General features: G+C 64.6%; 1 protein-coding gene across 5 annotated transcripts; it reads right to left on the bottom strand.

Moving 5' to 3' along the window:
• Positions 1–2555: 2555 nt before the first annotated feature.
• On the bottom strand, positions 2556–26771 carry RIPOR1 (RHO family interacting cell polarization regulator 1). Of its 5 annotated transcripts, none has more exons than XM_054201164.1 (22): positions 26614–26771; positions 14997–15123; positions 12578–12727; positions 12168–12246; positions 11824–11847; positions 11265–11318; positions 11004–11156; positions 10854–10917; positions 10731–10774; positions 10402–10527; positions 10026–10174; positions 9669–9798; positions 7750–8556; positions 7092–7231; positions 6536–6710; positions 6245–6380; positions 5937–6098; positions 5635–5793; positions 5072–5268; positions 4867–4950; positions 4510–4600; positions 2556–3169 (listed from the first exon to the last, which is right to left on the bottom strand). In XM_054201164.1, exons 2-22 carry the CDS (start codon positions 15095–15097, stop codon positions 3072–3074), a joined length of 3123 nt encoding a protein of 1040 aa, XP_054057139.1. In that variant the 5' UTR covers positions 15098–15123; positions 26614–26771; the 3' UTR covers positions 2556–3071. The 5 variants fall into 5 exon arrangements, with proteins under 5 accessions (XP_054057139.1, XP_054057140.1, XP_054057141.1 ...); XM_054201165.1 differs by lacking the exon at positions 26614–26771 and adding an exon at positions 25598–25892; XM_054201166.1 differs by lacking the exon at positions 26614–26771 and adding an exon at positions 25542–25564.

Below are 26771 nucleotides of genomic sequence, written 5' to 3'. Positions count from 1 at the left end.
AGCTGAGTGATGCAGTGCTTTGGGAGAAACACTGCTTCCCTCCTGGGGCTTCTGCAGCCCCCAGAGCAGTTGGAGGAAGGCTAAGTGAGCAGTGATGCAGCAAAGTGTCCCCTGGTTGCCCCCATCCCGCAATCCCGTCTCCAGACAAAACCGCGTCCCAAAGTGGTTACGCTGAGGTGGCGTCCCCATCCGGGACACCCCACGCACCACGATGTGCTGTTATGCAGCGCTAGCATGGAGCTGCCTGCTGGCTGTGCCCTGCCTGTCCGGCAGCGGGTGGCATTTCTGCCTGAGCCAGCCCAAAAGGCTCTGCTCCCGTGAGGAAAAAGGACATGGAGGCTATAACCTGCTGGGACTTGGAATCATAGAATCGTCTGGGTTGGAAGGGACTTTTCAGATCATCGAGTCCAACCATCAGTCCAACACTGCCAAGTTCACCACTACCCCACGTCCCTCAGCACCACGTCTGCCCGGCTTTTAAATGCCTCCAGGGATGGCGACTCCACCACTGCCCTGGGCAGCCTGTTCCAAGGCTTGATAACCCTTTCGGTGAAGAAAATTTCCCTAATCTCCATCCTAAACCTCCCCTGGTGCAACTTGAGGCCATTTCCTCTTGTCCCGTCGCCTGTTCCCTGGGAGAAGAGACCGACCCCCCCTGGCTACACCCTCCTTTCAGGGAGTTGCAGAGAGCGAGAAGGTCTCCCCTCAGCCTCCTTTTCTCCAGGCTGAACACCCCCAGCTCCCTCAGCCGCTCCTCACAGGACTTGTGCTCCAGACCCCTCACCAGCTCCGTTGCCCTTCTCTGGACACGCTCCAGCACCTCAGTGTCTTTTCTGAGGTGAGGGGCCCAAAACTGGACACAGCCCTCGAGGTGGGGCCTCACCAGTGCCAAGCACAGGGGGACCATCACTGGCCCAGTCCTGCTGGCCACACTATTGCTGATACAGGCCAGGATGCTGTTGGCTGCCTTGGCCACCTGGGCACACTGCTGGCTCATATTCAGCCGGCTGCCCACCAACACCCCCAGGTCCTTTTCCAATGGGCAGCTTTCCAGCTGCACTTCCCCAAGCCTGTAGCGCTGCAGAAACCCTGGGAAGAAACCCTGCTGTAGACTTGCTCAGAAACCCTGGGAAGCGCCGATGGATGGACCCTGCTCGGCCTGGGTACCATAAATCCCCCAGCTCCACCAGCGCTGGCAGTGCCCATGCGATGATTGCCAGCTCTGGCACGGGTGGCTGGCAGTGCCACGGGGCCGTGCTGTGGGGGTCCCTGCCTCTGCTGCTCCAACCCGCTCCCCTCCCAGGACCAGAAGGGCCAGTAAGATGGTTGGAGCAGCTGTCGTACAGGAAGAGGCTGAGAGAGCTGGGACTGTTATGCTTGGAAAAATGAAGGCTGGGGGCGGGTGGGGTGTCTTATCCCTGTCTATTCATTCCCCGGGGGGAGGGGTAAAGAAGATGGAGGCAGATGTTCCTTGGTGGTGCCCAATGCACCAAACTGAAATTGAAGTGCAGGGATTGGAGTTCAACTTCAGAAAAGCTTTTTCTGTGAGGATGGTCAAGCACTGGCACGGGTAGGCCGGAGGAGTTGCGATAGGACAAGGCTTAATGGTTTTAAACTAAAAGAGGGATGAGTTAGACTAGATGTAAGGAATGGTGGTGAGACGCTGGCTCAGGTTGCCCGGAGAGGTGGGAGATGCCCCATCCCTGGATCAGGTTGGACGGGGCTCTGAGCCACCTTCTTTGGTTGAAGATGTCCCTGCTCACGGCAGGGGGGGTTGGTCTAGATAGCCTTTAAAGGTTCCTTCCCACCCAAAACTATTCTACGATCTCCATCCTTGGAGATACTCAAGACCCATCCAGGTGTGGTCCTGAGCTCTGGCTGACCTCCAAAGGTCCTTTCCCACCTCAACTATTCCGTGAGTCTTTGATCCATTGTAGCTCGGTGACAAGACACCGCACCAAGGTACAGAAGACAGTAGAAACCAGGGATGCCCCGGGAACAGCGACAGCGTTCCACGCTGTCGCTGTTCCCGGGGCATCCCTGGTTTCGGTGGCTCCCTGGGCTGGTCATCCCCATCGTGCCACCCTCCAGCTACGCTGACCCCCAACTTACCCTGCCCCCCCCGAGGGCAGCGGGGCCAAAGAAACACCCGCACAGCGAGACCGTCACTCAGTAAAAGTTTTTTGGTTTGTTTTTTATTTTATTTTATTTTATTTCTGGTTTAAAATCAAAATTAGTTGTTCTCTGTAATTACATTATATATAGATTTATAGAGACATTATAGAAAAGAATTTTTTGCTTTTGTTTTTCTGCAAAAATCTGTAAATAAAAAATAAAATAAAACAACAATGACGACGACAACAACAACAACAAAAAAAAAATGGTGGCAGCTTCTGTCCATCCGTCTGTCCGTCCCTTTGTCACTCCTCCTGCCCCTGCCCTCCCCTCCGCTTCCCAGCAGAGCTGGGGCCACATCTGGCTACGCTCCCTACGGCCACAGCCGGGGAGGGACAGGAGCACGTGGAGCTGGAAAGAAGAAACGCCAGCAGAATATATTAATATCTCATATTTCACTTTATTTAAGTCCTGGGGACTCCAGGTGGCAAAAAGGGCAGCAGTTCCCCTGGAAAGAAACGGTGTGGTTTCCAAAGTGCAAGTCCTTCCGGGACAAGGGCACGTGCCCACGAGCGAGAGGAAGGCAAGAGGAGGCAGAGAAATCCCAACGTCTCCCTGCCGCTCCGGTCCCAGCGGCGGCGAAGGGTAGGGGGGCGGGCAGGAAGGGTGGGCTCCCCCGTGTATATTTTAAATAGCGATCAGAGGGTGGGATGTGCAGCGAGGTCCCCCCCTGCCCAAGGGTGCGGGACGTGGCACCCGGCGCGGGGTGGGTGGTGGGGGAAGCGGTGCTCCGTAAGGCAGTGTGCGGCCGCGGCCGGTGCCCGGCGGGGGGAATACTGCGCTGTGCTGCCCGCAGCCGGAGCCGCCGGGTCCTGGACGGCTCCGTTTCCTGCGAGCCTGGGCGGCCTGGCGGTGCCTTTGCCCTCGAGGGATGGCGGGTGGCTTTGCGTGGCATCTCAGAAAGCTGTACTGGCCATGCTGGCTGGTGCAAAGATCCTCGGGAGGCTGTCCAGGGTCTCCTCCAGCCGCCGGTGAGCTGATTTACCATCTTCCCCTGCAAGTACACGCCGCAGTCAGTGAACCCAACTGCAGAAACTCTGTGCCCTGCCCATCCCCAGCTGCCTTCCCTGGATTTTCCAAGGAAATGTGGCTAATGCCCGGCAGAGCTGAGCTGGTGTGCTAAGGCCACGGAGTGAGACCTCTCTCGTCCTCCTTGGGCAGGTCCCAGCTGGGATCCGGCTCAAAAAACCCCCAGAGCTCCTGATTCAGGTGTTGCGAATCCTGTTCTTCGGCTGCCTGCTGTACCTGTGCCCACGCGGGGCTGGGATCACCCACGTCGGGGCTGCCGGAGCGCTGCCCTGGGGAGAGCCCAGCTTGGGCCAAAGGGGCTGGGGCTCGGGGCTGTGCCGGCTCCAGCGTCTCAAACAGCTGCACGCACTGGCACGGGAATCACAGGATGGTTTGGGCTGGAAGGGACCTTAAAGCCCACCCAGTGCCACCCCCTGCCCTGGGCAGGGACACCTCCCACCAGCCCAGGTTGCTCCAAGCCCCGTCCAGCCTGGCCTTGAACCCCTCCAGGGATGGGGCAGCCACAGCTTCTCTGGGCAACCTGGGCCAGGGGCTCACCACCCTCACAGTGAAATATTTCTTCCTGAGATCTCGTCCAAATCTCCCCTCTTCCAGTTTGAAGCCATCACCCCTTGGCCTATCGCTACATGCCTTTGTAAAAAGTCCCTCTCCAACTTTCTTGTAGAGTCCCAAGGGCTTCCCCAGGACCCCCCGGGCACACACAGGGAGGCACACATCCGCGCTACAAGCTGGCTCCGAGATCTTCACCCGGCACCCCCACTCGCCAATCTGCCCACAGCGGCCACCCCCAGCAAGAGGTGGTGACATGGACAATCTGCTGGGACATGGGACACAAGGCGTCTACGAGTGCCAGGGTGCCACGGAGATGGGCTCTATGAACAACCAAGACACACAGACTCCAAAACGTGACATGGCTGACAGGCTCTAAGACGGAGACATTCGTGAGCAAAGCGGCAGGAGCGGGGACGGGAGGGACGAGGACGGCTCACGTGTCCCAACCTGTGCAGCAGCTGCCGCGATCTGGAGGCCTAGAAACCCACTCAGATGGTTCTCTCAGTGCCATCTAGCAAATAATAAATAACAACCAGGCTTAGCGCTCTGTGGCCACAGCATGCCTGGCCCTCGTTGCCCGCTGCCTGCTTGCTCTTGCCCGGCAGAGCTTGGGGCACGATGAGCCAGAGTAAGCGGGGTTAGGCAGGGACCAGCCCGGGACCCCCTTCTCCCGCGGGCACTGCCGGCACCTGGAGATGCCGCTCGGGATGCGGTGGGTGGGGAGGGAGCGGAGAGGAGTGGTGGGACACTCACCGCACAGCATCAGGCTCTGCTTGGCTGCCTCCCGCACAGGCTCCTTGTCGGTTTGGCACAGGTAAATCAGCTGCTCGATGCTCTCCTTGGCCTGCGGGAGAAGGGACAAGGCGCTGAGCAGGGCCGGAAGCAGGGACACAACCCACGGCGCAGGAAAGTGTCCCGTCCCGTCCCTTCCCTCCCCATTTCCCTGCCTGCCCTGCCCCTTCCTGCTTCTCCGGCGCGTTGGGGACACCCCCAGCTCCTCTCTCCTGGGAGCAGGAGGCTCTGCAGGTGTATCCGGACTTGCCGGCCACATGCGATTCCTTTTCCTCCAGAAGATGCAGCTCTGCTGCCTTCTCCCCACGTCCCTCTCACCTTCAGGCAGCCCAGCGCCGCGCACCCTGCCACGCGCGTCTGCACCTCCTCATCCTCCAGCTGCTCCAGGTAGCACACGAGAGCCTGGGGGGTGTGGGTGGGTGACATGAGGGGGTCAGTGCCACCACCCGCAGCAGAGCTGGGGGGCAGCACCCCAGGGACCGTGGCGCCAGCCCACCTCGTCCCCGGCTTGCCCATCACGTACCCGTTGGCGGAAGCGGGGGTTTTCCGCCAGGCTGCGGAGCTGGGCTGACACGGCGCTCACCACCTTGCTGTTGCCTTCCACGAGAAGCAAGCTCAGCGCCTTCAGTCCTTCCTTCTTCAGGCGGCCCTCGGGGACGCGCTTCAGGGCACGCAGCACCACATCCTGGTCGTCCGAGTTGAGGTTCTGGGCCAACAGCGCTACGGGGAACCGCCAGCTCAGCCGAGGTGCGGGGAGCCCGGTGGCACTGCCCGCACGACCCTGATGCCACAGGGAACCCATCCCCAGGCACCCTGTATCCCACACTGGGCAGAGGTGGACCCCACATAGGGTGTCAACGCATGGGGCTGCTGGGGCACCCAAGCCAAGAGGCTGGGGACCTACGGCAAGGACCAAGGGTGCTCAGGGAGGCAGCGTGCACTGGATCGGACCTACTTGCCCACCCCAAGGATGGCTGAGCCTCTGGGTGATGCCCCAGGGCACGGTGGCGGTGCTGCAGGGTGACCCCCATGGTGGATGGTCCGGCGCCCCATGTCAGGGTCTAGGGAGGGTGGGAGGGCACCCACCTTCCTCTGCCAGCTCCATCATGTAGGTGTCAAGCACCAGGGCGCCAAGCGACTCGAAGTGGCTCCAGTACTGGAAGATGGTGACCTGCTCGCCCTGGGCGCCGCCGGGCCGCCGGGGCAGCCGCCGATTCAGCACGTCCTCCACCAGCTTCACACACACTGCGGGAAAGGGCCGGGGTCAGGGCGCGCGGCAGCTGTGTCCACCCCTCCACGGGGCTCCTGGCACCCCACTCATGGTCGCCCAGAGGGGCTGGCAACCCTCTACCCAAACACCCCTGGGAGAGAGGTGTTTGCCCACTCACCGGCATCGGCCAGGCCGGGGTGCCGCTCGCTGATGGGTGCTGCGTACTGGGCGCTGAGCGCCTGCAGGAACCGCTCCACGGGGCAGGTGTAGACGTTGGGCACCTCCACGCAGCGGTCCCAAAGGGGCAGCACGCCCTCCTTCCGCGTCGAGAACTGCACCACTGCGGGGACAGCCGCTGTCAAGCCTCCCCGGAGCGGGGCACGGCAGCACAGCCCCTCGCTGCCCAGCCATGCCAGCGAGGGGGGACCGGTCCCCACGCAGCCCCCCAGGGTGGCAAGGACGGTCCCCTCGGCTGCGTGTCTTTACCTTCGGCAGCAGAGCTGGCGGCTCCCGCTCGCTCCTCTGTCAGCTGGCACACGATCTCCAGCACTTGTGCCTCCCGCATCAGCCTGTCCAGGGCGTACATCTCCCGGCACCGCAGGGGACCGAAGGTGCCCAGCTTCTGCAAGGCATGGCCAAACCGGGGACCTCAGGGACGCAGCTCACCGCCCACACCGCAGCATCCATGCCGCGGTGAGACACCCCACGAGGGGGGACACCCCAGCGCGTCCCTCCCCAGGAGGTCTCCTGCCACCACGCCCCAGCCCCCATCCTCACCAGCAGCAGGCGGTTGCAGTTGTTGAGGTGAAGCACCAGGGCCTTGTCCAGGAACTCGTTGCCGGTGCTCAAGGGGTCGGTGCTGGCCTCGGAGCCGCTGCACATACCGGTATCGTCTGCCCCCGTCTCGCCGGCGCTGGGGGCCCGGCTGCCGCGGCGGGGTCTGCCAGCCCTCCTGCAAGCCAGGGAGGGACCGAGGCAGTGGGTCAGCGTGGGAAATCTGGACCCAGCCCTTCCCCACCCACAGGGACAAAGCTGGGCCAAGTTTCTGTAGGACCTAAAGCATCACGGCATCAGGGCTGGGTGAAGGAGCAGGTCCTGGGGGCACAGGGTACGGGGGCTGCCCCCTAGCCCAGCCCCCATGGAGAGATGCGGGGTAGCATTGTGCCACCAGAAGGGCCACATCCTGCTGCTTTGTGACCTGGACCTGCCCTGAGGTGTGATGGGCCAGTCTGAATGTGCCTGGGCACCCGGGAAGAGCTGGGCATCCCCCATCCCAACTACTCCACGGCCACATCCTGCCCCGCACCCCCATCCCGCCAGCCCCGCTGTGCACCTTTCATCTTGGAGAGGCTCCTCCTCAGAACCTTCCGAGTCCTCCATGTCGGAGGTGTTGAGGAAGCTGAAGCTCTCCAGCGCATGCTCCACCGTCAGGCTGATGCTGGAGGCTCGGCTGAGGAAGACGCCCTGCTTCTGCTGCGGAGGAAGGCATGGCGGCATCAGATCCTGCCTCGCCAGCCAAGACAGCCCTGCCACCCACAAGCCATCAAGGATGGACGGGTCCCCCTAGTCCCCAGGCACTGCCATCAGGAATGGCTCTGCTGCTCTCGTCCCTGGGCACTGCCAGCAGGGATGGACCCGTCCCCCTAGTCAGAGGAATCAGGGATGGCCCCGTCCCCATCATCCCTGGGCACTGCCAGCAGGGATGGCCCTGCCACCCTCATGCCTGGGCACTACCAGCCAGGGATGGCCCCGTCCCCATCATCCCTGGGCACTGCCAGCAGGGATGGCCCTGCCACCCTCATCCCTGGGCACTACCAGCCAGGGATGGCCCCATCCCCATCATCCCTGGGCACTGCCATCAGGGGATGGCCCTATCCCCATCATCCTTGGTCACTGCCAGCAGGGACAGCCCTGTCCCCATCACCCCTGGGCACTGCCAGCAGGGACAGCCCCGTCCGCCCCATCCCCAGGCACTGCTGGGAGCCCCTCACCAGCAGCATCTCCTCCAGGTGCTTGAGCTCCCGCTCGAGGGGCTGCAGCTCCGGGAACTGCCCCCGATAGTCGTCCAGGGCCGAGCCCAGGAGGCCAATGGCCTCCTCCAGACCCGAATCCACCACCTTCGCCCGCGGCACCTCGGGGACGCCAGCAGCCAGCGGCGGGGCCGGGATGGGCCTCTCCTCCGAGGGGGCTTGCGCCAGCGCCGCCGTGACCCCGGTGCCGCAGCTGCCTTGTGACGGCGCCTGGCTCTGCACCAGCTCATCCCTGCCGGCCTCCACCTCGCAGGTGGTGGCCCACGCCGCGGTGGCACGGGGCTTGGCCTCGGCGCCCCTGTCCTGCCCTGCCGCGGCGGCTGCCACCGGGGCACTGGGGAGGGGGTCCGCATCCTGCTCGCCCGTCCCCATGTCCTCCAGGCTGGGCGCGGGCTCCCAAGGGCTCTCCACAGCCTTGGCCTCCATCGTGGCATCCACGCTGGCCTCGCTGATGTGGCTCAGAGTCCGGGAGTAGGGCACATGCCCGTTGGCCACCGCATCCTTCTTACGGCTGCCCGGCTCCTCCGGCTGGCTCCCGGCGGGGGGGACACAGACGCCGCCGGCCCCAGCCCCAGCTTCCTCCGGCTGCTGGGAGAAGGAGATCTCAATGGCGGGGGCGGAGGCCTGCACCTCGGGCTGCACGATGGGCTTGTGCGCGGCATGGCGGGCGCTGCCGGACAGCTGGGGGCTGGAGGAGTCGTCCGAGGACTCGGAGGAGATGGACCAAGCTGTGCCGTTCTCCAGCTCCTCCTGGCGCCGCAGCATGTTCTGGGGAGGGGGGAAAATGGTGTCAGCCAAGACCCTTCTGCCACCCCCTTCAACTCCTCTGGCTGCCTTCCCTTCAACCGGGGGCAGGATCCGGCCAAGCTGGAGGACACTGAGGCCACTGCGACCACCAGAGCCAGTTGCCACAATGCCCTGGCACAGCAGGACAGGTGGCAAGGACCTGGCCGACTGTGGCTGCCCCTTCCAGCCCTGCACCCTGAGCCATGCCGGGGTGTAGTCCGACTCCCCAGGCCCAGCCACGCACGCCCCCGAGCCCTGGGGTGCACGGCAGCCATGACAGAGTGCAATGTGTGGAGCCGAGGACACCACCCGCCATGGCTGCACGGATGGCACCAGCTCATGGGCGCAGCGCCGGCCATCACACCAACATCCCGCCAGCGGTTCACCATCACTGAACCAGCGCCACGCCAACGCCGTGTTAGCGTGACACCAGCACCACGCCAGCAGCACACCGGTGCCACGCTGGCAGCGTCACACCAGCGCCATCCCACCAGCATCACGCCAATGCCACGGCACAGCACACCAACGCCACCAGTGCAGGGACACGGACAAGCCTTCTACTCACTAGTGCCCAGCTCTCGCACGAGGGCGCACGGACGGAGCGTCCCCAGCTTGGGGAAACGTCTCCCCAGACCCCGGCCTGGCAGGATCAGGCCTCTGGGCATCAGCAAGGGCTAGTGAGTAGGAGACAAGGAGCTACGGCTACTGCGGGAGGGCCACACCGCTGGGCTAAGCTACTGGCCGGCTCCAGCCCTCGCACTTACGCGGCCCTGCTGCGGCCATCTCCCGAGCTCGGCCGAGGAGACGTCGCCGCAGGAGCAGCTCTGAGACAGCTTCTCGAAGAGTGTCTCCCGAAAGATGTCCAGCAAGGACCAACCGTGCTTGTCGGCCGCCCGCCCCGGGCTCTTGGGCAGAGAGAAGAGGAGCTGTGAGCGCGGGAGGAGCAGGGGCCAGTACCGGGGAGCCACGGCCGTACGGCTGGAGAAGAGCTGCCCACCCCCGTCCCCAAGCCGTGCCACCCTCTGGGACATAGCCTGGACACATCCCCGCATGGAAGCCCTCGCCCGAGCAGCCCTGCCCGGTGTCACACTTACATAGAAAGCCTGTTCCCGCAGGGACGGCGTGTCGGGCGGGCTCTGGTTGTAGGTGGAGAATCTCTTGTTCACCGTGGAGGCCTTGTTGACGGTGCTGGCTGCCGAGGGCTGGTCGTCCTTGTCGAAGGGGCTGGGGAGGAGAGCAGGGAGGTGAGGGGCGTGTGCCAGCCCAGGGAGGGGTCTCAACCCTGCTCCGCAGCGAGCAGGACACCAGGATGCCATCCGGTCAACCTGTGGCTTCCCATAATGCAGCCTAGTTTTGGGATGGGAGCCCAGGCTGGGCCACCTCTTGCCAGACCACGCCAGGTGTCCCCAGCCCTGCCACGTGCTACCAGAAATGCCCGCTGAGGTACTCACTTCCAGGTCACCTCCAGGCTGAGTTTGAGGGTGCCCAAGTCGTTGATATCCACAGCCACTACCTGGGGCAGAGCCGCAAAGAGGTCCTTGGTCTCGCAGGACACGTTGCCCACCACAACATGGTTGGCCAGGCTCTTTAGCTCCGTCACCTGGGGAAGGAGAAGGAGGAGAGGATAAGGTGAAGCCATGGACTTCGTGGATGCTGTGCGCATCCATGCTGTGTGCCAGGATGCCACCACCACCACCAGATGGCCTCCTCCCACCCCAGAGAGGGTGAGGTTTGGGTGAGGTTTAGGTGAGGTCCTGCAGGGAAGCCCTGCTGGGAAGCAGGGTGGCAGCTGGCCCCACATGGTCCCTGCCCCTTTCTGCACCGTACCTTGATGGAGAGGAACTCGGTGACGAGGGGCAAGAAAACCATTTCCTCGCTGTCCCACACCTGCTTGCTGTTCACCTCAATGCGCCCCCGCAGCTTCCACCGCTGCCGTCCGTACTTCATGAAGATCTGGGGACGCAGAGGGGTGGGTATGGGGGAGACACAGCCCTGGGGTGGTGGGTGCTCCCTGCGCATCCCCGGGCATGGCCAGGGACCCATGCCACCCACCACCACCCTACAACATGCTTCCACGCCAGCGCCCACCTACACCCCCCAGGCACCCCAAGAACCAGAGGAGAAGAGCAGATCCCAACCCGTAGAGTCCCACCAACCTCATACTGGTCACCAGCACAGAGCCGGGCAAAGCCTGCCAGTCCTGCAAGAGAGGGCAGAGGGGCGTCAGCAGGCAGCAGGCAGGCAAGGCGGCAGGGCAGGGATGGAGCGGGACGCGTTACCTTTCATCCGGACATGGAACTCGCCCAGCTGGCTCTCCAGCTCGTTCTCCAACAGGCACATGTTCTGGGGACAGACGGACGGACGGCACCCATCAGCAGCCATCCACGGGACCCAGCACCCTGCCAGCCCACTCCAGCCGGCTGCCTCACCTCCGTGTACTCCTTGTAGCCCTTGCTGGCCTCGGCCAGGCTCTCGCGTGCCTCCCGGCTGCCCGGCGAGCCCGTGCTGTAAGCCTTGACCATGTTGTGGGCTCCATCCCGGAGCCGCCGCTGGATGCAATAAGCCTCGTAGAGTTCATCTATCTGGAAGGACAGGCCCAGGCTACGGTGAGGGGCAGGGCAGGGGATGGCACAGCCATCCCAGCACTGCACCCAGGGAGCCCCAAGGTGACCCTGCTCCCCAGCTCTCACCTTGCTAGCATGAAACTCCAGGCGACGCAGGAAGCGCTCGATCGACTTCACTTGCTGGAAAAGCAGAGAAGACGGCATGAGAGGCAGCCCAAGCCCTCTGGAGAGAAGCCGCCGGGCAGGATGCGCCCTGCTGCGTGCCAAGGCTGTGGCTGGGACAGATCGTGGTCACCAGCCCAGCCTGGGAGGTGTGGGGTGGCAGCCGGCAGTGACCGGAGCAGAGGCTATGCTTGCACCCACGCACTGCAGCATCCTCCAGCCTCCCCTGCTCCAGAGGGTCCCCCAGGAGACACGCCAGGTTCCGGGGTTAACTCAGAGCTAACCCAGGCTCAGCACTCCCCAACCACAGCTTTTGTTTGCAAGAAGCAGGCTACAAGCCCCTGTCTGTCTCTGCTTCGTCCCCTGCCCGGACCCAGCCTGCCCACAGAGCCCCCATCCCACCCCGCAGGCACTCTGCCGCGCAGGGGACGGGGAACAGGCAAGTGGAGAAGGGGCTGGCAGTAGCACATCCCTGGCCCAAGGATGGGGGAGACAAGGGGGACAGGGCACGGATCCCGCTTACCTTATCCAGATCGTAGAGAAAGCCCTGGAGGAGAGAGGAGAGGGATAAGACGCAGCACAAAGCCAGCTCTGCCCACCCAAGGAGACCCAGTACATCGCACAGCCACCACCCGTAGCACGTCGGCGGGGACATGCAGCACCCAGACGGGGCTGGGGAGTGCATGACAGTAGGACAGGAGCCCCGTGCAGCCCAGCACCAGAGCCCGGGCTGGCCCCTGATGTCCCTACAGAAGCAGGTCTGCCCCGGGGCACAGGTGGACCATGAGCTGCCCCAGCTGTGCCCACAACCCCAGCCGTCTGCCCCAAAGCATTGCTACCCGGAAGGTTCTTCCCAGCAACACTCACCAAGCGTGAATTCCTCTTGGACTCACGGATCTGGGTGCTGAGCTTCTCCAGTTCCAGCTGGTGCACCTCCAGGTAGGCTCTGTGGGCAACCACACCACAGGGGTCAGGCTGGGACACCTTGCCCAGGGCTCCTGCCACCCACAGCCCACACCCACCCAGTACACGTGGCCCCGCATTCCCGCTCCAGCACCCAGGCAAGGGAGCCCACAAGCGCCTCTACGTGGGACGTGGTGGGATGCAGGACCCCACGCAGCTCTGGGACGCCGAGGCACTGTGCTCAGGAGACCCGGCATGGCCCTGCCTGGTGAGAGGAGAGAGCTGCCAACCCCAACCCACACAGCAAGCTGTCCCCGTGCCCCTCGGGGCTCCCTGCCTCCAACCACCCAGCCATGGGGAGCCCCGGCACTTACGTCAGGCCCTTCTTGAGAGCTTCGTACACCTCGTCCAGGCGGTTGGGCTGAGGCACCTTGGGTGGTGGGGATTTGTGGGACATTGAGAACATCCTACTGACCCTGGAGCCAGTCTTGCGGGAGACGGTGGGGGTGAAGGGCGAGAGGTTCCTGGGGAGAGAGGAAGGCAAACCCAGGGCGGCCGGGGTCAGCACACAGCACCGGGATCAGCCTGGGTGCCCCAGCCTGCCGGGGACTCTGTCTGGAGGTCTGGGATGGAGGCCAGGTCCACCCGGACCTGTCTGCCTCTCCCAGGACTCCCCAGCAGCCAGTCTAACCAGCCAGCGGGGCCGGGCGAGAGGGGGACATAAGGCTGGGCAGTGCCGCCTGCCCCGGGTGTCCGCAGCCCCCTCGATGCATTTGGCTGCCCCAAAGCCATGGGAAGGACAAGGAGAGACCCACAAAGCTGGTGGTGAAGAGCAAGGAGGTAACCACATCCCAGCAGGGTCCGAGATGCTGAGGTAGCCTCTGCGGTGGTCTGGGGGTCCCAGGCGCCAGTCGGGGGGAGCAAAGGCAAACGGAGCTGGCACCAGCAGCAGCCAAGCTGTGTTCCTGGAGTGCCTGTGGGGACATCTCCACCCCCAGCCACCCTCCAAAAGGGTCACGATCTGCTCCATCCCCAGCACTCCAAGTTGCCAGGAGCATGGAGATGCTCCCTGTAGTCTGGGCACTGTGTCAAGGTGACACAAGCCACAGGCTTGCTGTCCCGCCACCGTGTGCTCCCAGGGACAGGCAAGGACCCCAGCACGGGAGCATCCTAGGGACAAGCACCCCATCCCACAGTGCAGCAACACGGGGCAGGGACATCCTCACTGATGCTACGCCTCTCCAGATGTCACCAAACCCACCGTATGGAGTTGCCGGCTACCCGTTGTCTCCACCTGCCCCACCGCCACCTTGGGGACCTCCCCCGGCCGACCTGAAGGGATGCCGACCCAGCACCCGGGACGCGAACACCACCCTTCCTGCCTTGTGCAACGGAGCGGCTCCCCAGCCCAGCGAGCAACGCCCCGCTCAGACCGGCTCTTCCCTTCCTCCTTCCAACGCATCGTCGCGCCACCGGCGCCCGGGAGACACCACAGGCTCCTCAGTTCCCAGCCCCGGGACGGACCTCCCATCCTGTGCCGCTCTTTGCAGGAGTGGCCGAAAGACTTCCCCGAATCATTGGTGGGGGAAAATGAATGCCTTGGCCTCCTTCCAAGCCAGAGTGATGGGTAAGCGCTTGATTTCCACCATCTGTCCTCATTCCCGTCCTCCAGGACCCCTGGAGGCATCTCCCACAAGCATCTCTCCACCAGCCACTTGGCTGCGGGCATCCAAAAGTCCTCCCTCTTCCCTGTCCCCAGGCGAGTTCCTCTGGCACCCCTTGACCCAGTGACGTGCTGGTGGCCTGGAGAACTTCGCTTGTCCCAGAGGCTGGACAGGAGCTGGGCACAAGAGCCAAGCAGGGCTGGAGGTCTGCTTCCAGCCATGGGGACGTTCTACCTGGGCTTGTGCCCACCCAGCAAAGGTGCCCATAGCCTGGCAAGGCAGCTTGGCACTACTCTCCCCAGCCCTTTGGCTGAGCGATGTCTCTCCCCCAGCACCAGTGGGTGCACTGGGAGGTCAGGAGCCTGGCTGGGTGCTGGGAAAAGGGATTAAGAGCATTAAAGTCCTGTAGCCCAAAGCTATGGCATGCCCATGTCCCGAGAACCAGCTGCAACAGGGTAGCCAGGAGCTAGGGACGGTGCGGAGGAGGGTGGCAGGGACGAGCAGCGCGTGGGGTGACTCTCACCGCCGTGAGGTTCAGCAGAGAGGAGGAGGAAGGGTATGATGGGACCATAATATCACCAGCGGCCAGAGAGGATGAGTAGGGAACGGCTGCTCCTCGCAACGCAGTGGATGGGCAGCCAATAAAACCTTTCAGCCACAGGTTTGAAATGACCCGGAGGAAACCCTGATTCACGCCAACCCTCAAACCCCGAAACCAGCCGCCGCAGGACGTCAAGGCCGTCGAGACACAATGCTTCAAAGCCACCTCAGCTCCTTCACCGCACCCATTAACCATGATGAGACGGTCACATGGAAGCTCTTAAAAGCTGGCTGAAGAACGAGGGTGAGTTACACCTGCCCCCTCCATACTCTGGTGGCAGCAGCCACGGGGTTGCAGGGTCCTCACCCACCCTGGGACACAGCACAGCAGAGGGTTGGGGTGATGTCTCCCATCTCCATGCTCCCTACAGACTCCCCTGTGACATCCCCTGGGTACCACAAAGGTCCCTGAGGGAGATGCCAGGACAGCGGGTTGGGAAAGTGCCTTGGGATGCACAGCAGGTCCCGCCACCATGCCCAAGCCTGTCCCTGTCCCTCATGGCCCGCAGCATGAGCACCCATCTCCTACCTGAAAGGCCGGTCGGCTGTCGAGTTCACTCCGGCGAAGGACTGGCTTCTATTGATCTTGGTGACGAGGACTCGGCGCTGCGGGCGCACAGACAGTGACATCGTTGAGTGTGACCTGGAGGGCCTCCCTGGGGGACATGAGAGAGCGGGGTCAGCAGCAGCGGGGTGGGAAAACACACGCAGGCAGGGCTGCCACCGACACCCAGGCAGGAACGGCACCCAAGGGCCAGGGCTGGGAGCCTTCCCTCCCGCTCAGCCCAAGGATGCTCCCGGTGGCACCAGGGTCGCAGGTCCCACGCTGTCCCCAGCAATAGGGTTGGTGCCCTGCCCTGGGTGAAGCAGAGCTCCGGACACTGCGACCACTCAGCGAGGACAGACAGACGGACGCGCCCCAGCTTGATCCCCCGGGAGCCAAAGGAAGGGGCTGATGCCCAATGCCTACTGTGGCCCTTCCCGCACACGACCATGGCAAACCCCCCACTGTGCCCCAGCCCAGCCACCTCCTCCTGAACCGTCTCGTCCCATGTCCCGCTGTCGCCCGTGCCACGCCGCTGCAGGAGCAGGAAGGGCGCGGAGCCGGAGCTGGCTGCCCAGCCCTTTGCTGTCTCTGCGCTGGCTTCCGCTCGCTCCGGCAATCAGGAGGGAAACCCGTGGACAACAAAGCGCTTTGGAAAGTCCCCGGCTTTGCCAGGAGCTCTGCGTCGGGGAAGGAAAGGCCGAGCCATTCCCTGCTGGACCCTGGAAGGTCCGCGCGGGCAGCACGTGTCCAGCCCCACGGCCACCGCAGCCATGCCCTCTGATCGTGGCAATGCCAGAGACGATGCCAGGAGCCCCGAACCAGCTGCCGGTACCCGCCTGTCCCCGCAGTGGCTGGTGCAGTTGATGTCAGCCAGGGCAGAGCAGATTTCTGAGTCTTGGGGCCCTGACCCAGCTGCCACCCCATGTCACAGGGAGCATCGCCGCAGCCCTGGCTGGGGGCTCAGCAAGGGAGGAGCCCAAGAGACAAGACAAGAACAGGGGAGCCCGGGGCTCCTCTTGGCCCTGCCACCCCCAGCAGTGCCAGCAGGGCACATGGGGGAACCCAGCCCGCAGGGCAGCCGCAGAAGCAGGGCAGAGGCTGCTGGATGCTCCACTTCACCCCGGCCATCACCGATGCCAACTCGGTCCCTCTGTCCCCGCCAGCCCCCAGAGCTGAGCTGTGGGCTGGGGAGCCAGGAGCTGCCGGGGATGAGCCCACACGGTGCCCGGCGGTCATGGACCCTGCCGGGGAAGGCTAAGCAGGGCCCCAAGGATGCACAGCTTCTCCGGCTGGTAGATGGGGCCAAGCTAACCCCAGCCAGAGCCACCTCCCCACTCCCTAAGGGGCTTACTCTGCCTTTCCTTCTGCCCCAGCACAGCCATCAGCAAGTCCCCGGCCCCAGCAGCACCAGGGATGGCACAGGGACACAGACACCGCTAGGGCTCCCCCCGCATCGCCACCATTCCCACTCCTTCCCAGATGATGATCCCAGCTTGAACCATCCCGGCATGGCACGCACCTGCTGGGCCATCGGCAGGGATCCCCCCGGCGCTGTGCTCCCTGCTGCCCCGCAGCCATGCCATCACCGCCCCGCACACCAGGCTGGGGCCAGGCATTCGCAGAGCTTGGGATGAGCCGGAGCCGTTTGGAATCAGAGCCAGCCACCGCCGATAACCTCCATCCCAACGGAGCCGGGACGCAGCAGGTCCATCTGGTCTCCCTCCGGGCACTGGCGTCCCAGCCCAGGATCACAGAGCTACTCTGTGGGTGCTACCGCCTCGACGTTATCTTGGTGCCAGTCCCTCCAGTTTCCAGGACAACACTGTCCCAATTAAGCTCATTAGGAGGAGCTGTAATCCCTAGCAGCCCGGCTGACCTGCAAGGCCTGGGCAGATTACCCCCTGCAGGGCTGTTTAATCTGCCCCGCACTGAGCGAGCAAGGCCCATGACACCGGCACTTGCTGCCCCAGCTGGGCGTGACAATGGCTCACCTATAGGGAAAGCACCCAGCACCCCTACCATGGGGCTCTCCACATGTGGGGCAGGTCACAGCTCCTATGGGGTGAGCACGGCCCTGCCAACCCATCCTTCTCCAGCCCACGTTGCCGTGTGGGAGCATGGCGGGGGGGCTATAAGGAGGGTCACCCAGGCAGGAGCCTGCACTGTGAAGAAGGATGCAGAGGGCATCACAGGGGGAGAAGGATGCTGCGGGGGAGAAGGATGCTGCGGGGGAGAAGGATGCTGAGGGTGCTGCGGGGGAGAAAGATGCTGAAGGCATCACGGGGAGAAGGATGCTGCGGGGGAGAAAGATGCTGAGGGTGCTGCGGGGGAGAAAGATGCTGAAGGCATCACGGGGAGAAGGATGCTGCGGGGGAGAAGGATGCTGAGGGTGCTGCGGGGGAGAAAGATGCTGAAGGCATCACGGGAAGAAGGATGCTGCGGGGGAGAAAGATGCTGAGGGTGCTGCGGGGGAGAAGGATGCTGAAGGCATCACGGGGAGAAGGATGCTGTGGGGGAGAAGGATGCTGAGGGTGCTGCGGGGGAGAAGGATGCTGGTCGCATCACAGGGGAGAAGGATGCTGGAGGTGCTGTGGGAGACCAAAGCCCCAGCACAACTCCCCCGGAGAGTCAGAGCGATGCCCAGCCACTCACCCAGACCCCTCACAGGCTCCAGCAGCCACCCGAGGCTCCTGCACTGGCACGGGGAGCAGTGCCGTGAGCGGTGGCCGCTGGCAGCACCACGTCCCTGCGCTCCAGCCCAGGGACCCAGCTCTCCCCCCAAACACCCGCTGCAATGCACTGCACCACGAGGCCAGATTGCCGTCAGGATGGGTGCAGACCTGAGTCGAAGGGATGGCGCAGCCCCAGCACTTGCTGCCAGCCAGCCCAGTGCCTGGCCTCGGGCACTGGCAGCTTCTGCCAGCGTCAGCCTGTCTGCCGCGGCACCCTGTGTCCCCAGCCTGGCACCCTGCAGCCCAGCTCCTCTGCCAGGACCCCAAACCCACTTCGAGGAGGGGGGACACCGTACCCTGGTTTGCGGAGCTGATGCCCCGGGAGCCCCAAGGATGCTGGAGCCCGGCACAGGCGGGCAGCCAGCAGGGTGCCGGAGGGCAGCGCTGCCTGCGTGAGGTAGGGCAGGCAGGGTGGGGGGGTCTCCGCTCCTGGCACGCTTGGCTCAACAGCGGAGGAAAAAAACCCCGGCGTGGTGCATTCCTGACATTACCGAGATAAGAGGTACCTGGTACCACGGCGGAGCAGAGCCCGGGGCACGCCTGGAAGGGGCCATCGGCCGCCGCATCTCACCCAGGGTGCTGAGCCCCGCACCAGGCTTACCGGGAGGCTGGCACCGGGCACAGCACTGGCGTGCTCATGTCCCTGCCACGGGCTGAGCCCAAAGCACGTCCCTCCCTCTCCCGAGAAGGAGCCATGGGGGTCCTGCCCCGAAGGTCTTGTCCCCAGTGGTCCAGTCCCTGCCAACCCCACCACCCCCTGCCCTTAATTAGAGCTTCAGTGCTAACGAAGCAACCTCCCGACCAAGCTTTTCACCTTGCCGTGCCTGCGCCGCAGACTGCCAGCAGCTCTCCCAGCGTAACAAATGCAATCCTGGGAATCAGTCCGTCTGTCCGTCCGTCCGTCCGTCCCCGGCCAGCGCTGCCCACGGGCAGTGGCCGAGAAGGCAGAGCAGCCAGATGTGAGCAGCTGGGCGGGCGGCGTGGCCGGGGGGTGCCGGAGCCCACCCCGGGGCTCTCCAGCCCGGCCGCCAGCTCACTCCTTGCTCGACGCCCGGTGCTCTGGAGATGATTGGGATCCCAAGAATGCTGGTCGGAGCAGCGGAGGGGGCAGTCCGACCGGCTGGGTTGGTCCCAGCTGGTTTCTGTTTCCGACACTCAGACACCAGCCTCAGGTCGCTCCGGCGGGTTTATCAACGCTGCCCTGGTCGGAGACGCCCCAAACTGGCTCCCCCCAAACCCCCCCAGCCGCACAGCCCTGGCAGCTGGGGGTGCTCTGACCACCATCTCCAGTAATGATGTCACTTACTGGAGGCCAGCGACACCCAGGGTGTCACCCCACCCAGGGTGGCCGACCCAGCACCCCAGGGAGCAGCACCCACCACCAGCCAGCAGCACCCACAGCCCCCCAAGGGGCTTCCCCAGGAGGGGCTGGCAGGGCTGGGCTGTGGTCCCCATACCAATGGCACTGCGGCCACCTCCCTGGGCACAGCGGGGTACCGGTGTCCCCCACAGCGTGATGGCCACGGGACGGTCCATCCTGTCCTCAGCATCTGTGGCAAGCGGGGGGTCCCCCCACCCCACGCCAGCAGCATGACCCCCCTCCTCCCACCCCGGCACCCTTGGGCGCACGGCGGGGGCGACCTCGGGAGCCTGCGAACTCAGCCCCTTGGCACGGCTCCCTCCGGCCCAGGCGCTGCATCCTTGTTTGCACAGCTGCATCCCCGCGGCCCTAACCCAAGCCCGTACCCCAGCTCCCCCCCCACCCCCGGCCCCTTCCGGCCCCGGGACGGCCCTTGGCCGGCTCCCGGCGTGGGCTGGAGCAGCTCTTCCCTCCCATCGCCTCTTGTCCCTCCCCAACACACAGGACGGGAGCATCCGGGGACCGACGCCATGCCGCCTTGGTCACAGGGAGCCCGGGACGCCTCTTCCCTGACCTCCTCCATGCTCTGCCTCTCCTCCAGGCAGGCAGGACCCCCCAACACCTTGCCCCCCATGCCCAGCGAGGAGGGGGACTGGGGTTTTTTGGGAGTTGTGGATGAGCTAGTGAACAGCATCCTGGCTCCCCATGGCTCACCCAGGAGAGAAATTCCCAGCTGTAAGGCGGCAGGAGCAGGGGATGGCGGTTTGGGGGTTTGATGGGTGCCGGGTGCTCATGGCGGCGGGGACACGGTGGCTGTATCCGCCCTCAGGGCCGCGGGAGGCCGGCTGGCTCCTTGGGCCGGAGTGGGAGGGCAGCAGGAAAGGGAAGGAGCTGCGAATGGGAAGAATTGGAGGAAGTGCTTATTTACCCCGTGGAGTATCCCCGAGGAAGGGCAGGGCAGGGCACAGCGCAGGCAGACACTCACGGCTGGCTCCCCAGGGAGGGGCTCGCAGCCGCCCACCCCACCACCCATCCCACCGGCTCCCAGTTCGCAGCCAGAAGGGGATGAAAGCTCCAAACTGGGACCCAGGGAGGTAGCCACCGCTGGGGCCAGGGGGTTTTCCCCAGTGCCTGGCTGAGCTCAAGCCCAACTTGTTTTCTAGGATGGCTCCTGAGAGCCAGCCCAGGGCCACCAGGGTCCCAGTGAAGCGGGTCCCCCACCACCAAAGGCACAGACCCAGCACCCAGCCAGGATGCCCACGGCTTTGGAGGCCTGGGGGCCATAGCTCACCTCCATGCTCTGCTAGATGAGACTGCAGCCTGCCCAGGGGCACCAGAGTGGGCTGTGACCCCTCTCAGAGCCGCTGACATCCTCTGGAAGGATCCTCCTGGGGTTGGCATAACCTTGAGAAGGTCCCACATGCCACCTTTGCCCCTACCTGCTCACCTCCAGGATGGCTACCAGTAACTTCCCCGCACCCCAAATCCTGCCCAGGCAAGTTGGCCCCTGTGCGCGAGGGCAGCCCCAGGACCCCCGGTTCTGCCCAAGTCCCCTGAGGCCACCGTGCCAGGGATGCTCAACCCGGAGCCGGGCTCTGTTTGTCCTTGTTAGCACAAGATGCGGTGGGTACAAGGGGGAGAAAACCAATTTGCCAAGGAAAGCTGCGCTGCCGTGACGTCTGGGGCGCATCGCCCAGGAGCGGAGGGCAGCCGTGGCCCCTCTCCTGCGTCGAGATGCAGGGCCCAGGTCTCAGCGTGGGCAATGGCAAGGCTGGGCAGCCGGCGGGTCCTATCCTGCCACAGACACCCCGTCCTGACACCCCGTCACTGCACGGCGCGGTGACAACCGTGTCCCTTGCAAGCGGCGAGTACCCATGTCCCTAGTGCACCTGGCAGGGAGAGCTCTCCTCCCAGGGAAGCTGCTTGCCCAAACTCCCCCCCCGGCTAGCCTGACGGCGTCACCCCAAGAGTCTCAAACAGCCGGGGGTCCCCAAATTAACAGTGTTTGCCGGGGGCTCCGGTGCTGCCGGCGCTCGGTACCTTTTGGTTTGCCGTTCATGGCGGGCTGTAGCAGCACGTCCCCCTCGGGCTGGGGTCGGCGTCCCGTGCGGCGCGGGCGGCTGTTGCTCTCTCATGCCGTCCGTCCGTCGTCCGCCTGTGTGTGGGGGCTGGGGCCGGGAGGGCTCCCCCCGGGCAGCAGTCTCCTCCCACACTTCCCCTGGGCTGACATCACTGCCCAGCGCCGTAGCCCTGGCCGAGACTCAAGGGCTGGGGACGGCAGGACGGAGGACAGGAGGACAGAAGGACGCCCGAACCCCTCAGAAGGAGGGGGACCCCACCAGCGCCGGCTGCCCCAGGAGCAGGGACGGCACGGCTCAGTCCCCATCCTCCCCTCCCCACCACCCCCCTGGGGAAACTGAGGCACACAGGGGAGGGGACCACACCGCGGGTCACCACGGTGCAAACTCAGGACCGCAGCCTGCGCCGGGCACCGCAGCGTCCCCCACCAGCCCTGTCAGCCTCACGCCAACCCCCCCGCAAGACTGCTCCCTGCGGAGCACCCCTTCCCTCCGGCACCCAGGGCAGGCCTCAAGCCAGGGAGCACACACCGCCCAGCCCAACGCACCGCTGGCCCCAAGCTCATCCCTGCTCCAGGGTGGGGATGCTCCGGGCACCGTCCCTCACCCCCATCCCCGCCGGCTCCGCTGCGGGCAGCCACAAAGCCGTGGGCAGAGCGGGCAGCCGACGCTCGCACCACTGCGGGGAGCGGTCCCGGCAGCCCTGCTGCTCGTGTCTGCATTGCTTTTTTAAAAAATATATTTATATACACAAAACCGCCATGGCTTTGCTGCAGGCTTCCCACGGCACACATCCATGTGGGCACCCTGTCCATGGGCACCCCGTCCGTGGGCACCCCGCAACACCTAAGAGCCGCTGGGAAAAGGGTTTCCTTGCTCAGATGTCCCCAGCTTGTGTTGCCTGGGTCTCCAAAACCTCGAAGGGGCCGGCTTTCCAAAATGCTGGCTGCCATTCCCACGTGGGAACCAAGGATGCCCCGCTTCCCGCGGAGGTCGCGCTCCCACGGGGCAGTGTGGCAGAGCCACCTGCCCCCCCCATGCCAACCCCAGCGGCACCTCCCGGCCCCACAACTCGCTGGCAGAAAGCACAGGGATGTCTTAAACCACCAGAGGGATTCTGGCACAGATGGGACCCCCCGCCATGGGGTCCTGGTCCTGAGTCACCCCCCCTCCAGCTCAGACGGAGGAGGCTGGAGCAGCCAGCCCAATCCAGGCTGGGACCGGCTGCCATCACCACGTCACCGGGGCAGGAAGAGACACCTCCCTCCCAGGCTCCTTTCCTGTTTGCTGCTGCTTTTAGAGCGAGGTCAGGCCAGGTTCGGGAGGAAAAGCACTGGGACAGAGTCTTGTGGGGGTGCTTGCAGAGATGGGGTGCTCCCGGACACAGCTCACCCCCTCCCTAGAGGGTGAGCCACTTGTGGGGCTGCTTCCCCGGCCCAGAGCTGGTCCCCTCCTTGCTGGTCCCTGCACAGGACGGGACAGGGACACTGCAGGGAAGGAGAAGCATCTGCGGCTCCCTTGTGGGGTGGCATGGTTCCCCCACTGCGGGCACGCATGCTTGTGGCTCCGGGGCCAGCCACAGCCAGGCTTGGCGAGCTGGGTCTTGCAGCGGTGCCACTAAAGAGCGCTGCGCCCCGGGGCACCCTCTCGTTCTGGTGTCCGGGTGGGTGCCTGGGTTGGTGTCCAGGCGGGTACCCAGCGCCAGCCCCACTGGGAAAGCAGCTGGGGCGAGAGCTGGTGAGACCGGTCTGGCCACGAGCAGCAGCTGAGAAAAAACCACCCCAGGACTGGCAAATAGAGGCATTTTGCCGCCCACCTGCCTGCAGCCTCCATGCCAATGTCATGGGCATGGAGGGGAGCCAGCAGCCTGGCTCACCACAAAGCATGGTGAGGAGGGACCCATCTCCATGCCAGCCCTCAAGTCCCGACCCGGCAGCTGCCGAGGGCAGGGGGTCACTGCCCGGCTTTTCACCCCTTGCTGCTTCTCCTTGGGGGAAAGCGTGGCTCCCAGCACCGCCCTGGGACCCACTAGCCTTCCGCAAAGCCTGCGCCGCGCTGGCAGCCATGCGGAGCCGCTGCCCGGCACACGGCCAGGCAAGGCGCCCGCAGCGAGGGCCCATGCCAGCTCGTTTGTTCTCATTAAAGGTTAACGAGAAAGCCATGCTAAAGCTGCCGGGAGCTCCGGGAGAGGCGTTCCCCAGTGCCACGCAGAGTGAAGGGACGTCCAGGCTTCCCTGCCAGAGGGGTGACGGCCAGGCTGTGCCACTCGCGGGGACTCTGCCTCCCCATGGCCATGCCTGTGGCCCCATAAAGGGCCGTGGGACAGCTGGTGTGCGGGCAGGGAAGGCAAACCGCGTGGCACAGCACCATCCCGGGCATCCCCCATAGGGACACCGCCAGGAGCAGGCAGGAGCTGGGCTCGAGCATTCAAAAGCTGGCAGAGGACGCTGGAGGAGGCCGCGGGCACGTGGCGGCCGACGTCTCCTCCGAGCACCTCGTGGCAACCCGCGCGGCACTCAGCAGGGCTTGCCAGCTCGGGGACACCTTGCCAAGGGAGGGCAGAGGAAGGGCACGAGCCCAGCCAATGCCACCAGGGCCTGTGCGGTAATTGAGTTAAATGAATCTCTGTCCCTGGCCTGGCTGGTGACAGGGAGCGGGTGCAGGGAAGGGGACAGCCCCATGGCGCCGTAGGGCGCTGGTCACCCCTCCAACTCAGGGGACTTGCCCTGGATGCTCACCACCCAGCTCGGCGCAACCAGCCAGGGCAGCTGCCTCCATCCCTCCTAGGCAGCAGGGACACACTTTTTGGGGGTGTCCCTGTCATGCCCTCCTCTCGCCAGGCCTGGGGAGCTGCCCCGAGCATCCCCACCCCAACTGAACATGCAAACAAACCCCTCCGTGGGCAGCCGAGCTCGGACACACATATACAGCCATGGCCAGGCAGAAGAAAATTCCAGACACCCCAGGAGGACGTTCCCACTTCCCTGCCATCCGTAGGATACAGCACTGGCATCTCAGAGACCCCAGTTCCTGACAGCACCGAGTCCTGGGGAGGTTCCCCGGCTGCTCCCTGCTGGCCCTGGGACCACCAGCACCAAGGCTGTGGCCACCCAGCATCACCCAGCCCCTGGAGAAGCCACCAGCCCCAGGAGCACGCTCCCCTGGTGGCACCAGCACCAAAGGCCAAAGTGATGAAGAAACTATTTCAAGCTGTTGCCGGACAAGTGCTCCCCGAACACAGACACCCTTGCGTGGTGAAGAACGTCACCACAGTTGGAAACGCAGCACCAAAGGACACATGCCAGCCTCAGCAAGCAGAGGTCACCGCTGGCCAAAAGAGGCTGGGGAGACCAGTGCCAGCATGTTAGGCACCAGCCTGGTGGGGGGCCAAAGAGCTCCTGGCCATGGGGGAGACCTTGGAGGGGGCGGGAGGTGATAATTCTGGCAAGAAGACCCACCGTCATGGCTTGAAGGAGAACCATGGTGAGTGACTAAGTGACGCGTGGCCTTGCAAGAGCCAGTGCTGCTCTGGGAAAGCTTGGTCCCTGAGCTGCAGGTGGTCACCACCACCATGCCGCCACAGCCGACCCCTCTAACTTTATTTTTTGCAGAAACCGGCAAAGCCAGCTCCAAAAAAACCTGGCAGCCCAACGCCGCAGATCATCTGCAGAGTTTTTTCTGCAGGTTGATGCCCCGAGGGCCAGAGAAGGAGCAGCCCTTGTGCCAAGCTAGGCTGTACCCACAGCCAGGCTGGCACCAACGCCGCCGCCGGCAGCATCCCTCGCCGCAGGGGCCGGGCACCCCGCATCCGTGCAGGCTCAAGCCCTCCCCCTTCGCTTCCTCGCCTCGTCCCCACACGGCAGCAGAAATAGAAGCGATATAAATGGCAGCCCTATAAATAACCCCAAAGCATGAGGCGGGGAGCTCGTCCCAGCCTGGCAATGGCCTCAACCCACGCAAAGCCAGGGTTTGGTCTGCCTCCGCCGTCCCCCGGGGACCCCGAATGCCAGCTCCCTGCCAACGACGGGCCTCCCAGGTCCCGTCCTTGAAGTCAGGGCTATGGCGGGAGCTCCGGGGCACCCACCGAGCCTTGGCCACCGGTGCAGGCTGGAGCCCAGCATGGTGGTATCCCTGGGGGATGTCCCCATGCCCCTGCCTGCCTCTTCTCGGGGTAGCAGCAGGCACCGGACGATGCCCACCCCGGGCACCCCACAGAGACCCAGGCTGCAAATTGCTGGGGAAAGCGGGAGCAGTGGCCAGGAGCCTCAGGAAGGGTTTGGGAAGAGGTGCCCTTGTCCCCACCACTGCCCCCGCTGCAGATCAACAGTTATCCCCCCAGTTGCACCCCAACACCCACCTCATCCGCTGCCCAGCCCGGCATCCCCCATCCCCGCCCGCGTTCCCGTGCTTGACCCCATGGTGCCGGGTCCTCCCACGGGGGCTCAGCCACGGCCGCGCCAGCTCCCACCACGGCTCCTCTCCGCGTCAGGGACCTCCACCAGCCGAGAGCAGGACACGCCGCCGCCACCAAGCCCTGCGCTGCCTGATTTTGCGCGGCGTCATATCCTCACGCCCCAGCCCTGCCCGGGGGGACGCGGCAAGGCTGGTCCTCAGCCACCGGCCAGGAGACGGGTCCTCGGACAAGGTGGGATTCGTAGGAAGGGCAGGACATCCCGGCAGCCTCGTTAGACTCCTTTGGGAATCTGACAAGGGTAAAACCCTCTAAGGCCCTGGGATGCGAGCCTTGGGGTGGCAGGGAAAGAGTTAATGGTGCGAGGCCTTCCCAAGCACTTCTTGGCAGGCTGGGGAGGGCTGGGAGATAGGAGGATCGGGCCAGCAACAAAGCCAGATCTGTCTCATTAATTCCTCCGAGCATTCCTCCCCTCCTCACCCAGGAGGAGGAGGCAGCACCCAGCTGATATGGTCCCCTGGGAGACACAGCCCCCCACACACACCCGGGGGGTCCTGCTTGGGTGCAAGGCGCGGGGCGGGGGGGAGATGATGGGAGACGACTCCTCCGGTGTCCAGCAGAGCCCTCCATGGCCACGGGCAGCCCCTCCGTCCCGGATCGGGGGGGCGGGGGTGGACGACAGGACCGGCACCATCCCAAATGGCAGCGGAGGAAGCCCACGCATCCCGGCCCCGGGGGGGGGGGGGTGGTTGGCGACACCGGGTGGCTTTGTGGTGGTGGTGAGGGAAGGGGTGTGTGGGGGTCCTCGCCCCCATATACCACCCCCACCCACCCCCCCCCCGGAGCAGCACAGCCCTGTCCCCGTCCCCCCCGCGGTGGTGTCCTCGTCCCCACGGCGACACGTCCCCCCACCACCACCAATTAAAGCCACCAAGCTCCCCCCTTCTTTTGTCCCCGTCCCCCCGCCCCAGAGTGCGTGAGGAGGTGGGTGGGGGGGGGAGGTGGCGGTGTCACTCACATGTCCCAGGAGAAGCGGGGGACGCCGGCCGGGCTCATCCCTTCTTTGTTCCGCTCCCATGGACGGGGGAAGCAAACCGGGAGAGTTGGGGCAGGCTCGTCTTGGCAGCGCCCACCCCGGCCCTCTCCATGGAAACGCGGGAGCCCATGTGATTCCGG

The sequence above is a fragment of the Rissa tridactyla genome, chromosome 4 (assembly GCF_028500815.1).
Source record: "Rissa tridactyla isolate bRisTri1 chromosome 4, bRisTri1.patW.cur.20221130, whole genome shotgun sequence".
Classification (NCBI taxonomy): Eukaryota; Metazoa; Chordata; class Aves; order Charadriiformes; family Laridae; genus Rissa; species Rissa tridactyla.
This window is presented reverse-complemented; position numbering and strand designations above follow the sequence as displayed.